The sequence below is a fragment of the Carassius gibelio genome, chromosome B6, assembly GCF_023724105.1.
Source record: "Carassius gibelio isolate Cgi1373 ecotype wild population from Czech Republic chromosome B6, carGib1.2-hapl.c, whole genome shotgun sequence".
NCBI lineage: Eukaryota > Metazoa > Chordata > Actinopteri > Cypriniformes > Cyprinidae > Carassius > Carassius gibelio.
Window position 1 is genome coordinate 4,943,093 of NC_068401.1, and position 13,970 is coordinate 4,957,062.

At 35.8% G+C, this 13,970-nt stretch overlaps 2 protein-coding genes across 2 annotated transcripts in view; one reads left to right on the forward strand and one right to left on the reverse strand.

Moving 5' to 3' along the window:
• Window positions 1–74: 74 nt before the first annotated feature.
• On the reverse strand, window positions 75–4,584 carry LOC127960095 (tubulin beta chain). Its single transcript, XM_052559645.1, has 4 exons — window positions 4,419–4,584; window positions 3,618–3,726; window positions 3,030–3,140; window positions 75–2,311 (listed from the first exon to the last, which is right to left on the reverse strand). The coding sequence occupies exons 1-4, from the start codon at window positions 4,473–4,475 to the stop codon at window positions 1,179–1,181; spliced, it is 1,410 nt and encodes a 469-aa protein (XP_052415605.1). The 5' UTR covers window positions 4,476–4,584; the 3' UTR covers window positions 75–1,178.
• A 2,362-nt stretch (window positions 4,585–6,946) lies between these two features.
• Window positions 6,947–13,970, forward strand: part of LOC127959119 (guanine nucleotide-binding protein G(s) subunit alpha) — a 32,316-nt gene continuing 25,292 nt past the window's right edge. The window contains exon 1 of the mRNA XM_052558114.1: window positions 6,947–7,550. Coding sequence (XP_052414074.1) covers window positions 7,295–7,550 — 256 coding nt within the window. The 5' untranslated portion in view covers window positions 6,947–7,294. The remainder of the gene's footprint in view (window positions 7,551–13,970) is intronic.

The following is a 13,970-nucleotide window of genomic DNA, read 5'->3' on the forward strand; positions in this document are numbered from 1 at the left end:
CAGCAGAAGAGACACTAAAACTGTTACCAGTTTGTATTCCAGTAGTTACTTAAAAATGAAGTAAATGATGATGATTTAAGATGAATCGATTTTAATTTTAATACATTTTGCAAGAAAACTGATGGTTGCATTACATACATTGTAAATACTTGAAGGTTTTCTGCACAGTAAATGTTCAAGCACAATGCAGATACATCACATTATAATGAAATAGTTGCAGTTTATATTGGTAAAATAATTAAGCATCTTATGCTTTTAAAGGATAAGCAAAATTAACAAAATTCATTATTTACAACAAGTAATGACAGAAGAATTTAAGCCTCTATATAGGACTAGTACACCACACAGAATTTTTTTTTTTTTCTTTGGAATATCTGTTTCCCGCTGTTTTTTTCTCAAGACATCTATAGATATCCATTATTACATAGCATATAGAAATTGTTTTGCTCCAGTGATGTTACACATCAATATAGATTTTTCCTGTCTTTATATAAATTAAGCTTTACAATAAACTATACACTACCGTTCAAACGTTTGGGGTCAGTGAGATTGTTTCTTTAAAGGAATGAATACTTTTACTTTCTAAGGATACATTCAATTTATAAAATATTTATACATTCAAATAAATGCTGTTCTTTGGAACTTTCTATTCATCAAATCCTGAAAGCTGTTTTCAGCATTGATAATAAGAAACAATTTTCTTTATAGCAATAAAATCATTTCATAATGTATATTATAAATAATATTCACAATATCACTGTTTTACTGTATTTTAATTAAATAAATGCAGCCTTGGTGAGACTCTTTTTAAAAACATATCGACCCCAAACATTTGAAAATATATATAATAGGACAGATTAGAAAATTATGTTTGAATTTTGAATATATCCTATTATTATGTATTTATGTAATTCATCATTTTCTCCTGGAGGTCAGAAATATTTCACAGTTTGCTATGAATAGTGGCTCCAAATAGTATTTAAACTCTTAAGGCACATTGTCATTAAATTACATAAAAAAAGCACACCTTTCAAGCCAAACATTTTTTTCTAATGCAGTATAACTCAAATATATAAGTTTTAACTGTATTTTAAGTGTTAAATATTTTGGGGCCACTGAATATTCTCACTCTTCACACAATCAGATCCACTCTTGCCATATTCACTAAAGCCCACAAGTCATTCGGTGACAGAAACTTCAGTGAACACCTCAGTCTCAATCTCCACTCGAGTGCTGCGTGCTGTTGATGACAGAGCCTCCTCTTCTGCCTCTTCATCTTCTGCATCATAATCCATATCGGCGGTGGTATCCTGATATTGCTGGTATTCGGACACCAAATCATTCAGGTTGCTCTCGGCCTCAGTGAACTCCAGCTCATCCATGCCCTCCCCTGTGTACCAGTGCAGGAAGGCCTTGCGTCGAAACATGAGCATGAACTGCTCTCCGATACGCTTGAATATCTCCTGGATGGCAGTGTTGTTTCCGATGAAGGTGGAGGCCATTTTGAGGCCTCGTGGTGGGATGTCGCAAACAGCCACTTTGACGTTGTGAGGGATCCAGTCTACGAAGTAATTGCTGTTCTTCTGCTGAATGGCTAGCATTTGCTCGTCAACCTCTTTAGTGGACATGCGACCGCGGAAAACGCCCGCCACTGTCAGATAGCGTCCTCGACGTGGGTCGCACGCTGTCATCATGTTTCGGGCGTCGAACATCTGCTGGGTGAGCTCGGGCACTGTTACGGCCCGGTATTGTTGGCTACCGCGTGGAGTGAGAGGTGCAAAACCTGGCATGAAGAAATGGAGGCGTGGGAAGGGCACCATATTGACGGCCAGCTTCCGAAGGTCAGCGTTCAGTTGACCTGGGAAGCGAAGGGAGGTCGTGACCCCGCTCATTGTGAGGGATACCAAGTGGTTGAGATCTCCATAAGTTGGCGTTGTGAGCTTAAGAGTGCGAAAGCAGATATCATACAGCGCTTCATTATCAATACAAAACGTCTCATCTGTATTCTCAATCAGTTGGTGGATTGATAGGGTCGCGTTATACGGTTCGACTACTGTATCGGAGACCTTCGGTGAGGGCATTACACTGAAACTATTCATAATGCGGTCAGGATACTCTTCTCGGATCTTATTGATAATCAGGGTGCCCATTCCCGAACCAGTGCCACCGCCCAGAGAGTGGACGAACTGGAAGCCCTGCATGCAGTCACAGCCCTCGGCTTCATTACGAGCACGATCCACAACCTGCTCCACGAGTTCTGCGCCCTCAGTATAGTGACCTTTGGCCCAGTTATTGCCTGCTCCGGAATTGCCTTTACATTTATAAAGAGAAAACCGCATCAAGAATGATGTTATTACATATGAGTGGCATTGTGTCATTGTATCAGCCAATCAGATTTCAGAGTTTGAGTTCAGGTTCGTTCATAGCCAGAGAGGATAAGTTTTAATAGTCATTAAAATTCTGTAGAAATAGTGAAGTCTACACCACAATAATGAAACAGAGGAATGATATTGTTGCATCATTTCCAACTGATGAATGATAAAAGCATTGGCAGTTAATAAGAATTCATTAGACTTTTAAGAGCACATGCATTTAAAGAAGCAGAGATCAGAACTACAGAGCTCATTATTGTGCATTGGTGTGGATATTGACTTACACTTACAGTATACATGGTTGTTCATATGATTCATGCTTAGGATCAAATAATTAAAAAATGTATTCCATCCATTACATGCACACATTTGGCTGACACCTTTTAGGGAAAAAAAAAACTTTCTTGATTTTTTTTTTTTTTTAAATGTTGTTCACACTAAGAAAAAAAATATTTTAAGAATTGTTTACTGGAAAGTTCTTTGTGTAGCCTGAAATGGCTCTTCTGTGGCAACACTGTGAAATCCCCCTTTTGGAAGCTTTATTTTTAAGAGTGTATGTTTCAGAAGTTATGAAACCAACCCTATTTATAGTTTAAAGAAGTCAACTCATGTGGTATATAAATAAAATGTCTTCAATGTAGATGATTTCTGGCTTACCATGTATAAAATTATCCGGTCTGAAGAGCTGTCCTATGTGACTGCCCCTCACGCTGTCCATAGTGCCCGGCTCCAGGTCCACTAACAAGGCTCTTGGAACATACTTACCTCCTGACAGGCAATGAAAGTTAAATGTCAATGAGACTTTTTTTTTTTTTACAGGAAGTTACTCGGTTCCTAGAGTCCAAAACATAGCATATTATATAATCTAGATATTTATTCATGTGCTAAAAATGTATGAATGTCATTTGGGTTTGTGAGTTCATGAAAAGCTGATAAAAAAACAAAAAACAAATTGGGCTACATGATAATTATGATATAGTATAGTGCGTTTATGAGTCTAAGGCTGTAAATTAATTAAATACCCGTAGAGTCTCATATGCATTTTATTACTATAATGATAAAAAAAAATATATATATATATATATATATATATATATATATAATTACAATTTATTTTCAAAACAAAAATATATTATTTTATTTTATTATTAAAAATGGGGTCTGGCTAACAAAAAGTTTGGGAATCCCTATATTTTAATAGCCACAAGCATAAAATAAATGAATGTAACGTGCAGGTCTGTATACCATGTGCTTCATTGAAGTAAACATTGACCCTCTCCAGCTGAAGGTCCATGTCACCCTCATACACTCCTTCTCTGTTAATACCATGTTCATCACTGATCACCTCCCAGAACTGCAAACACATGGAAATTAGTCACCATAATTTCCCCAATGAACTGCACTGTGACCTGCTTCAACTGATCTCTTCAGCACTGAATGAAATGTTTTGTTATTTCAAATGACAAAAATTGTCATTCTCTACACACAGAGTCAGTGGAAGCCTCCAATAACTGATTATCTGTTGAGTTTAAGTGACTGGCAATTGTTTTTCCGGATGCCATTCAGTTTTTCAGGCCGCTGAGTTCATTTCCATGATAAAGAAGGTCCACCCCGTCACAAGAGGCTCTGTGTCTCTTATCTTACACCTCTTAGATATCTTAGACCACTCTAGGGTGAACACCCTTGACTGCATGTATCATAACTTTATATATTTTTCACTTTAAAATGCATTTCATACTTCAAATATAATAAAGAAGTTTTTGCTTTCACATTTAACTGAAAAAGCACATTACTGCAATATTTAGCTAGAATGCTGTTCAAAATGACAGCAGACTATAATAAAATTACTATTATAAAAAAAGAATGCATGACATAAACAACTGAGAATTTAACAACTAATACACACTCATGAACTAAAATGCATGCTCATTTGTCTGTTAAGCCTGCATCAGATTACCTAGCTTGAATAAAGTTGAAGTTAATATGATAATGCAGCTGCTAATCATAAAAATACACTTGAAAAAATGATATTTGGAGCCAACGCACCTTTGAGCCGATCTGATTCCCACACTGTCCGATCTGTAGATGAACAATCTCACGCATAATGATAGATCTGGCACGTTGAAAGAGCAGGAATAGCCTTGACCTGAGTCTGATGTGCCCACTGTGTGTGTGTTACAACTGATGACATCATCGAGAGGGAGTCACCCATATGTCACATAACTTACTAGACAGTGTGACACTTAATAAGCAAGCTATAATAACAGACTACTGCCTTTCAGTCAATAACAACAATTGTGTTGCAGGGTCTCAGTTTGGCACACTGTGAATGGCAGAATTTATGATGTTTGTTAAGAATTTAAAGGTAGTTTAATATTTGAATATTTCAAATGGAAAAAGTCCTATATCATCATGAGCTTGGATCAGTGGCCGTCTCTCTGGTGTGCATGATAAGACTCTTGCGGGCCCTATCTGCTGCAATGCAGTGACAGACAGTCAGAAAGACGGACAGACCACATACTCATTGTCTAAGTGTTTCCTGCAAGGAGAGTTTGTTTATACACTATATGTTGAAGCTGGCATACCCAGCTTTCCCATTAAGTTAAAAACTATTTCTGAATGCCTCAGTTTTTTTCTAAATATTTAGACAATTTTAAGGGGATGTTCCAATTTGCAAACATTATTAGACATTTCTGTTGAATGTTCTCTGAACAAGTAGTAAACATTAAACATGTTTCAGGAAAAAACATTCCATGAATGAACGATGTATAAATAATGTTTCTGTGCTATATTTCTTTAGAATGTTATCTAAGATCACATAACTTTCACTGAACATTTTATTAAGAATATTTGTTTGTAACTTCTGAGAGAATCTTGCCAGAAAGTTCTAATAGCTGGGTATATGCAGATTCATATTTTACCAACAGATGCCACTGTTGTACTCCAACTTTTCACAAGATCTGTTTATTTTACTACTACATTTAAAAATGGACTCAATCAGTCTTCTTCATGTCATTTATTACGGTGATTCTTGATTATCAACCATGAATAATATAAGATAAGATAAAACACAAGTATTGAGTAATAAGGGAATGTGTGAAGTGGCGGCACTCTTGTTGATAATGTCAATGCATGAGGCATGCTGTAGGACAGATTAAGAACAGAAGGCATTCTATTGTGCAAGTTATTCAACCTTCCAAGAAACAGGAGAGAGTTCGTATATTTAGCCAAGTGCTGTGCTTTTTGTACATACTGTGTCTGATCTGCAGTTACAAAGAGGGCTTTCATGATTTCAGGTCATTTTATTAGGGGAAATTAAACAGAAATAGTGACAAGATGGGGAAAGCAAAAGAAGATAAAGGGCAAGAGAGTCATCTTCACTTTTAATTTATTTAATAGCCTGCGTGACATCTTTACAAACCTTTTAACTCATATCATGTCATACCCTAGAAAATATTCAGAAAATGTTGACTTTCTACCCTGTCATTCCCAAATGTATCCTATAATATTTGTAGCAACATAATATTTGTAGCAATAGGCAGAAATACATTGTATGAGTCAAAATTATTGATGTCCTGTCCTATCCTAACAACCCATACATCAATGGAAATGTTGTTTATTAAGCTCTTAGTTGGTTGATGTATTAACCTCAATTTAGAAAAATTGACACTTAAGACTGGTTTTGTGGTCAATGGTCACATATGTGATATATGACAAATAAATAAATAAAAGCTTTGTAGGTTTTTCTTCTTACATAAATGGTACAATTTTTTTTCTAAAGCAAGTAGATGCGGGTTAAAATCCTGACCTAACATTGATTATAAGGATTTAAAAAGTAAAACAAACAAATGTGCATTCAGTTTGAATGCATATGATGCTACTGGTACACTGCAATATATCTAAATGAGCTGTCAAGTCTGTCTTGAACTTGCATGTTGATGTATAATAACGCCACCTACAGGATATTATTATTGCAACTGTTATATGCACCCTGTACCCCAAAAGCTGGAATGGCAGCAAAAAAGAAAAAAAGGTACAAAAAAAGAAAGAAAAAAGCGAGAAAAGATGTCTACAATAATAAAAACTGTACACTGTAAAATAATATTAACTTAATTTTAACATAAAACAGAATGAAACAAATAAATAAATATTCCTATAATAATACTATAAATAGATAAAAGGAATAGTTGGTTTGCAAAACCAAAACTGTGCTATTTTTTCCGTGTGACGTCATTGGATGACCTTTTTTTTATTAAGTGAACAACAACATTATACAACACTATAAATAACAACCGAGATAAAATTACAGCCACGGGGGATAATCAAAATAAACACTACATTTCACTCAATAAGTTTGTTTTCTTTACATATTTTTTTGTTTACACCAATATTTGTCTCTCTATGTATGGGATGTCATTAAAATTATGACAAGATTAATGAAATTAAACAGTTTTTCATCTTCCTTAAAATAATGTGTGAAGCCACAAATATTTGAACGACGTCACGGAGTGAGTGACCTCCCCCTGCCGCTCGTGAAAATTTAACGCTGTGCAAAAGTTACGGAGCAGAGCTGATCTCAGGTCAGCCCCAGAGAGCGCGAGCGGAGCGGCGAGAGCTCCAGCGGACGAGGAGGGACTTGGAGCGGCGTCCCGAAATAGCAAAGCAAGAATAACAAACAGTGAAAAGTACGCTATGCGTGTCAGGTCAAAGTTCACTCCTGTCCACTCGTGAACGTCAGAAACTGAGGGAAAACCCGATGAGGCTAACCGACACCTTTGGAGAGCCCGAGCGATAACGCTGTAAGGGATAGCGAGCCTTCTCTCCACCTGACCTGGATAACCATCATCATCATCATCATCATGGTGTTCTTATCCTGCAAGACTTTTCCATTCGAATGTTGAGGATCGATCCCAGCTCTGGTCATGGGGATGTGTCACAGCTTCAGATCGAGGTTATCACAGTCGGCGATCTCATACACCGGCGGACGGACCGGTGCGAGTCCCGGGATCGATGTCGAGTCCGGTCATTCGGACAGCTGTGACCCACAGCTCAGAGAACGGCGGCGGGTGGAGGAGCGCGCGCGGGTCAAAGCGGAGAACAAACGGAGTCGAAACATTGACAAGAGCCTGAAGGCGGAGAAGAGAGAGTACAAGCAAACGCACAGGCTGCTGTTGTTAGGTAAGAGGATGTTACGACTACTTTATCTGCTGTCAAGGTAAATAAGAGCAGCCACGAGCGTCTGACGGAAAGTGTGCGACTGGCCCTTTAAAACACGTTACCATGGTAACCGTCGTTTCCACCTAAATACTGTGGTAGTTTTTTTTTTTTTTTTGGTTTTAAAATTAGTTATAAGCATAATTTGCATAAACTAGTTTTAAATGCATTAAGTATGTTTGGTCTGTACCACTTAATAATAGGTTTTGACCTTCTCCACGAACAATTAAAATCATGCATCTGTTGAATGCATATAAACTTTAGATATAAAAAATGGTAAAAAAAACTTAGCATACTTAGGTATTCATCTTTACACAAGTACAAGTACAAGATGGAATCTCGATTTTTTAAATTACATTTTTTGCAGGTCATCATTACTATTTTGGGTTAAATGCAAGCATCAGCATCTGTGGCCTGCTGTTGGTTAGCAGAGAATAGAATAAGGTCTCATTTAGTAAGTTAAAAAAAAGGGTCTTACCCATGTTCTCGCTCAGGTTTATTTTAATTAAAATGGAAACATTTTGTTCATTTAATGTTTACTGGCAAACAAAAAGCCACTTAAATGTTAATAAACTGTAGACACTATAAACCTATATAAAATAAAAAAACAGACCTTTTGTTAAGAAAGAAAATGAAGTGATTGCACTTTTTTCGGTCGGTCACTGAAAAACATATTGATTGACCGCTATTCTGAATATGCCCTCTAAAATGTCTGGAGTACAAAAAGAGCATTTAAACTAATTTTGAGTTTCATATGGCCTGAGCATTTTAACTCAGATTAAACCTGGTTTCTGTGATCGTCATGAATTGTCATAACAATGAAAGCATCTGGTCAAGATCTAATCTGTAACAGGAAAACTGGCCCTACTTGTTTTTTTTTTGTCTAGCAAAGAATGAAATTTTAACTCAGACATTTTTTGCAGAACATAAATCTAGACATTCTGCTGATTCTGGTCTAAAATTGTATAAAAGTGAAGTGAAACTGTTTTCGGACGACCATTTTATTTTCTAAAACTTCAGTGCTATTTTTATGGCATTCATTTTATTATTCTTTTTTTCTTCTTCCGCCTACTTCTGCACTAGTTGCGTGGTCAACCTACTCTTTGCATAAAAAACTAAGTGTTGCTGAATTTTTTCTGTAATCTAAGATGAGATGTAATGTGTCTGTGCCCATCGGGCTGGAATACATGTAGATTTAAAGGTGTCACGAATCTCAAGAAATTTCTAGGTGCCTTATTTTTTTCTTTCAAACTCGTGGACTTCCCCTTTGGCCTTCCTCCGAGGCGCAAACAGCGTTAGAGCAGACGTGGTTTGATAAAGTAGCATTACACAAGGCCTCATATGCCACTACCTTTATGAGAGCTGTTCTTCTTTTTATTAACAAGTTACACAAGAAAAGGAGGGCAGGCTGACGACACAAACGAAGAAACTGTTAAGCTCTGTGACCAAAATACTCTAGTCATGCGGGTGCTCGGTTCAAAAACAGATGACACACACACATACAAAGCTGATTGTTGCAACCTTAGAATGTAGGAAAACGATCTCTGTGTGTTGTGTGTTTTATGGGGCTTGGCCGGTAGTGTTTGTGTGCGCTCATCTAAAAAGGAAGTCTGGTTATGTAGTGTGTCCTTCTTTCTGCTTTTGGGCTTTTAATAACAATTTGTCATTTTAAGGCAGAGTCAACCTCAATGAAAATGTTTGTAGCTTAACTTGGTCTCTTTTGATGTGGCTGCTTTTGACTGCTGCCTCTGTTGTTGAGGCTGGATCTCACTGCTCACAGCTGCAAGCCCACAAGTGTAATGTCTTATTTTAAGTGATTGCATGCTGTTATTGCTCACTTAAACAGAATCACATCCTCTCATGAAGGATGAAATATTGCATGAAATCAGATGAATGGACTTATAAGGAGTCCACTGTTGATCATGCTATTTCATGCAGGGCATGACAAAAGACATTCAACACATACTGCATCCCATTTTAATAGAATCAGGGGCTGTTAACCTCTGGTTACACACAACCAAATTAAGCCAATTGGCCTATAATGCATGCCGAAAATTTAAGCAAGTTAATTGTCACCAAGAACAATCATATTTTTGTTCAGGTTCAAATTTGAGGAAGGCATGCAGTTCTTAATATAACATTAGACGAGGAGAAGGCGACTAATTCCCCGAATTACATCTTTCCTTGAAAGGAACTGTCTTATGTAATGTGACATAACACAAATGGGTCCTGAGTTAAAGGTTGGACTGTATTAAACCTCATTGTGTAACAGCTTTATACCTATTATTGTCGGGTGAAAAACAATACCATAGAACATTAAAAATAATCTACAATAAGGACAAGAATATCACAGAGGCTTATAGGAAACACCACAAACACTACTCTTGTTTTCCTCAAAGGGATATAAAATTGTGTTAAATAAGTTAAACATTTTTATTTCTACTTATTCAGCCAACTGCAGAACTCCTCTCTATTTTTGTACACACATCTTTCTGTCCCATTTTATTTTGTGATTATTCATCATTATAACTCAAAACAGAGAACCTTAAACCCCTTTTTAAGACCTGCACTAATAAAATTAATGCCATATGAGTGGGGTAGGGCAATGTCTATGGTGACATATTGAACTGTAAAATTACTCTAAAGACACGATTTACAGTTCAGGTACAGGTTTCCACCAAAAAAAAAAAAAAAAACAGGTGGTGCTTTTGAAAGGGCAGAAATATAGTGGTTTCTCTGGCAGGACTGTAGCTGGGGTTTGTGGGGCCTACAGGTTGAACCCATGGACAATGTTTGAAATTGTGTAAATAGCACAAATAAATAAATAAAACAAAGCTGTCCAGGTACAAAAATTAAATCATCAAATGTAAAATATCATTGCACAGTCTTCACTGTATAAATAAAATATAAATTAACCCTTGTTAAAACCTTTAAGTAATTCAGTAAAGAGCTGTGATTGATTTTTCTCTCATTTAATTTGGATTAACATTAAGGACACGGGCAGCAGCTAGTAAATAATGCGCGGCCACTTTAAGAGACAATGCATCCAATATAATGATACACATCCGATTTCTTTCCAAGCAGTTAATGCTCACATAACCTGTGTCTGTCGGTTCAAGAGCAAAGAGAGGCAAAACTCTGCACGGGTGCTGAATTAAGCTTTTTGCATCTTTTTATGTTTGTATTTTTAAACTGGCGAGATTTATTTGTTCGTTCAGGTGCAGGAGGACATGAAAGAAAGCTTGGTTCTTTGTTTGCACGCTGTCTGAGAGACGTGGCTCTCTGTGAGACTGAAATGGCTGAGGGCCCCCCTCAGCTGTAGTCCCCTATAATCGTCATCACCTTTCACCCCACTGGCAACAGCCCTGTTCCCCGGTTATCACAGTACACAAAGCAGCACAGCACATGACTTTAAAACATGCAACGCTAATTTTTAATCAATTAAATCATAGCCTTTGTTAAGCTATTTCGCAATTCTCCGTCCTCAAATCAAAATTAAGACTTTCTTGTACCATTTAAGACTTTATATGTTCTTAAATATGTTCACAAAACCAGTCATAAGGGTCCATTTTTTTAAATGGAGATTTATACAACATATTCAGTCTGAATAAATAAGCTTTCCATTGATGTGTGGTTTGTTAGGATAGGACAATACTTGAGCGAGGATAAGACTATTCGAAAATCTGGAATCTGAGGGTGCGAAAAAATTGCCATTTAAAGTTGTCCAAATGAAGTCCTTAGCAATACATATTACTAATCAAAATTAATGTTTACGGTAGGACATTTTTGTGGTCCAGGGTAAAAATATGTCAAAGCTTTTTGGCCACAGAAATATTGGTTAATATATTGATCTATGACTCCTTAATATGTAGCGAAAGATCATTGTTATGGATAATAAACTTAAAAAACAAGGAAACAGTATCCAACAATATTCATCCACTGTCGATCAGCTTTAATTCAAATCAAAGGAAAAAAATAGGGAAGAGACTTAAGACTTGTAAGGGTAACAAATGATGTTTTTCACAACTTCTAAATCATATATTTTTTCTTTGGATATTAATTTCTCAAATAGAAGGGTTAACAACAACCGTGAGACTGAATTATTATTATCATTAAGAGAATGTCATATGTAATGGATATTTCGTGTTTTACACTCTGTCACATGTCTTCAGCACAGAAGATGAGACCGATCATTCTGATTATCCTCATTTAACTGTTGGATATAGAGTTCACAAATAGTTTCACAAAAAAAGTCTGATCTGATTGGTTTGAATGCTCCTGTGGCTCAGAGGTAGAGCCTTGAGTTAGCAACGCAAAAGGCTGTTGGGTCATTTCCCAGGGAACACAAACATACTGGTAAAAAATTGTATATCCCGAATGCACTGTAAGTCACTTTGGATAAAAGCGTCTGCTAAATGCATGAATGTAAATGTTTCTGAGATCAAATATTAGAGAAATGCTGCCACCTTCTGGTGACAGACCATAGTGTAGTGAACTCAAACATAAGTCATCTCAACTGCTATTCATTATTCATGCATCCTTACATTTAAAGTTGATAACTGGTTTTGTCTCAGAAAGGAATTTGAATGTATACGGATGTGACCACTGAAGAACTTTGAGCATAATGACTTGTTAACTTTGTGTTGATTGGTTCAGGCTTAAACTTTTAACAAACCCTCACTGTATAAGCATACTGATCCTTGTTTCCAAATCAGTCTGTTTAGTCTCTGCCCCCGAATGCCACACAAAGATTATGGGATCAAAAATAGACCACAGGGTGTCAAAAAATAGCTCAATGAAACGTCATTTTCCTTTTTGGTCACTGTCATACAGTAGTTTATCTCTCATGTGTTGACATCACATTGACTCTTGCATGATCTCTTATACTAGAACTATGTGTCTGGACTCTTGGGTTTACTCTCTGACTATCAGCATGTCACTATTTTAAGCCTTTGTTTGGAGGAATACAGATAAATGTACGAGAAAAATCAAAGACTCAAGTTAATGCATCAAGGCACCAAATATAGACTTCATTCATGTTTGGCTTTAGATTGTTACTATAGCTTGAATGAAATAATATCACTGCCATTTTTTTAGCCGAAAAAAAAAAATAATAATAATAAAAACAACTTCTAGACTATAATTCTCACCGACCAATGCATGTACTAATTTAAACCAATGCAATGCATTAAAAAAAAAAAACAAGTATAGAGTACAAGTAAAGTTTACGTCCTGATGTATGCCAGTATACATTTTCTTTCTAGCGTGTCTGATGTATTTAATGTGTGATATATTGTATGTGAACAATGAACAACTAATATTTTAAGTGTATGCTAAGAAAGTGTTACTAAAATAATTTAGTAGAAAACCTGTTTTACTTTAATTTAGATTGACTGTAACAAACCTCTAAGAAGTCGTTAACATATTGTTTAATCTAACAATGCTAGATTATTTAGTGTTTCTGATATATTTTCTGATTTATATTGCACATGTACATGACATATTGCATGTCTGTGGAGATTCTCAGCAGGTCGATTAGAATGTATAGCACTTTTTCAAGCTAAACTTACTTTACCAGTTTAAAAAATAGAAAATAAATACTGTTGTATGGAAGATTATAATTATTGTAATAATAAAAAGCACTTTAGTTTTAACCATTCAAATGAACATGAGCCTGGACTCTATACACCTTTGGCTGGTGACATGGATTTGCAGCGTATGTTTTACTTCTGGTTTGCTACTGTTGCATGTTGTTACCATATTGGAAGAATCATGGCTTAAATCAGTGGCCCCATAAAATATACCTTCAAAATATTTGCACTTTCAATATTAACTTGTTCTCTTATTTGCAATTATGTTTTTGTACACTGCAGTGATTAATAATTAAGGGCTCTCTCACAAATGTGTCAGTTTATTAATACAACAATTGTTACATCAAATTATCAGTTTACTTAGGCCATTAGGATTAAGTACATACTGTATCAGCAGAGAACAAACACTTAAATTCAAACATTCTTTAGTCATTTTTAAATATCTACTAATGAATATTAGTTATTTTTAAATACTCGTAAAAAATGGTATTTCATTCACTGTCCTCACACATCTAGTGCTACATGAGAATTTCATATTTACATAACATTTCACATACAGATTTAACAAATACAGTTATTACAAAAGATGTGCTTGACAAAACTTTTTGACGACTTTTCAGACTGCAGTACAATAAATTGATTGATTCTATTAAATCAGATGACTGATTCTATTAAAAATACCAAACGAACATTTATAAAAACATATCTGTCTAAAACTTTTTTTTTATGTGTACGTTTTAGTACACGTTCAGTTACAGTACGCGCTCTATGTGATTCATAAATGTTTTAATTC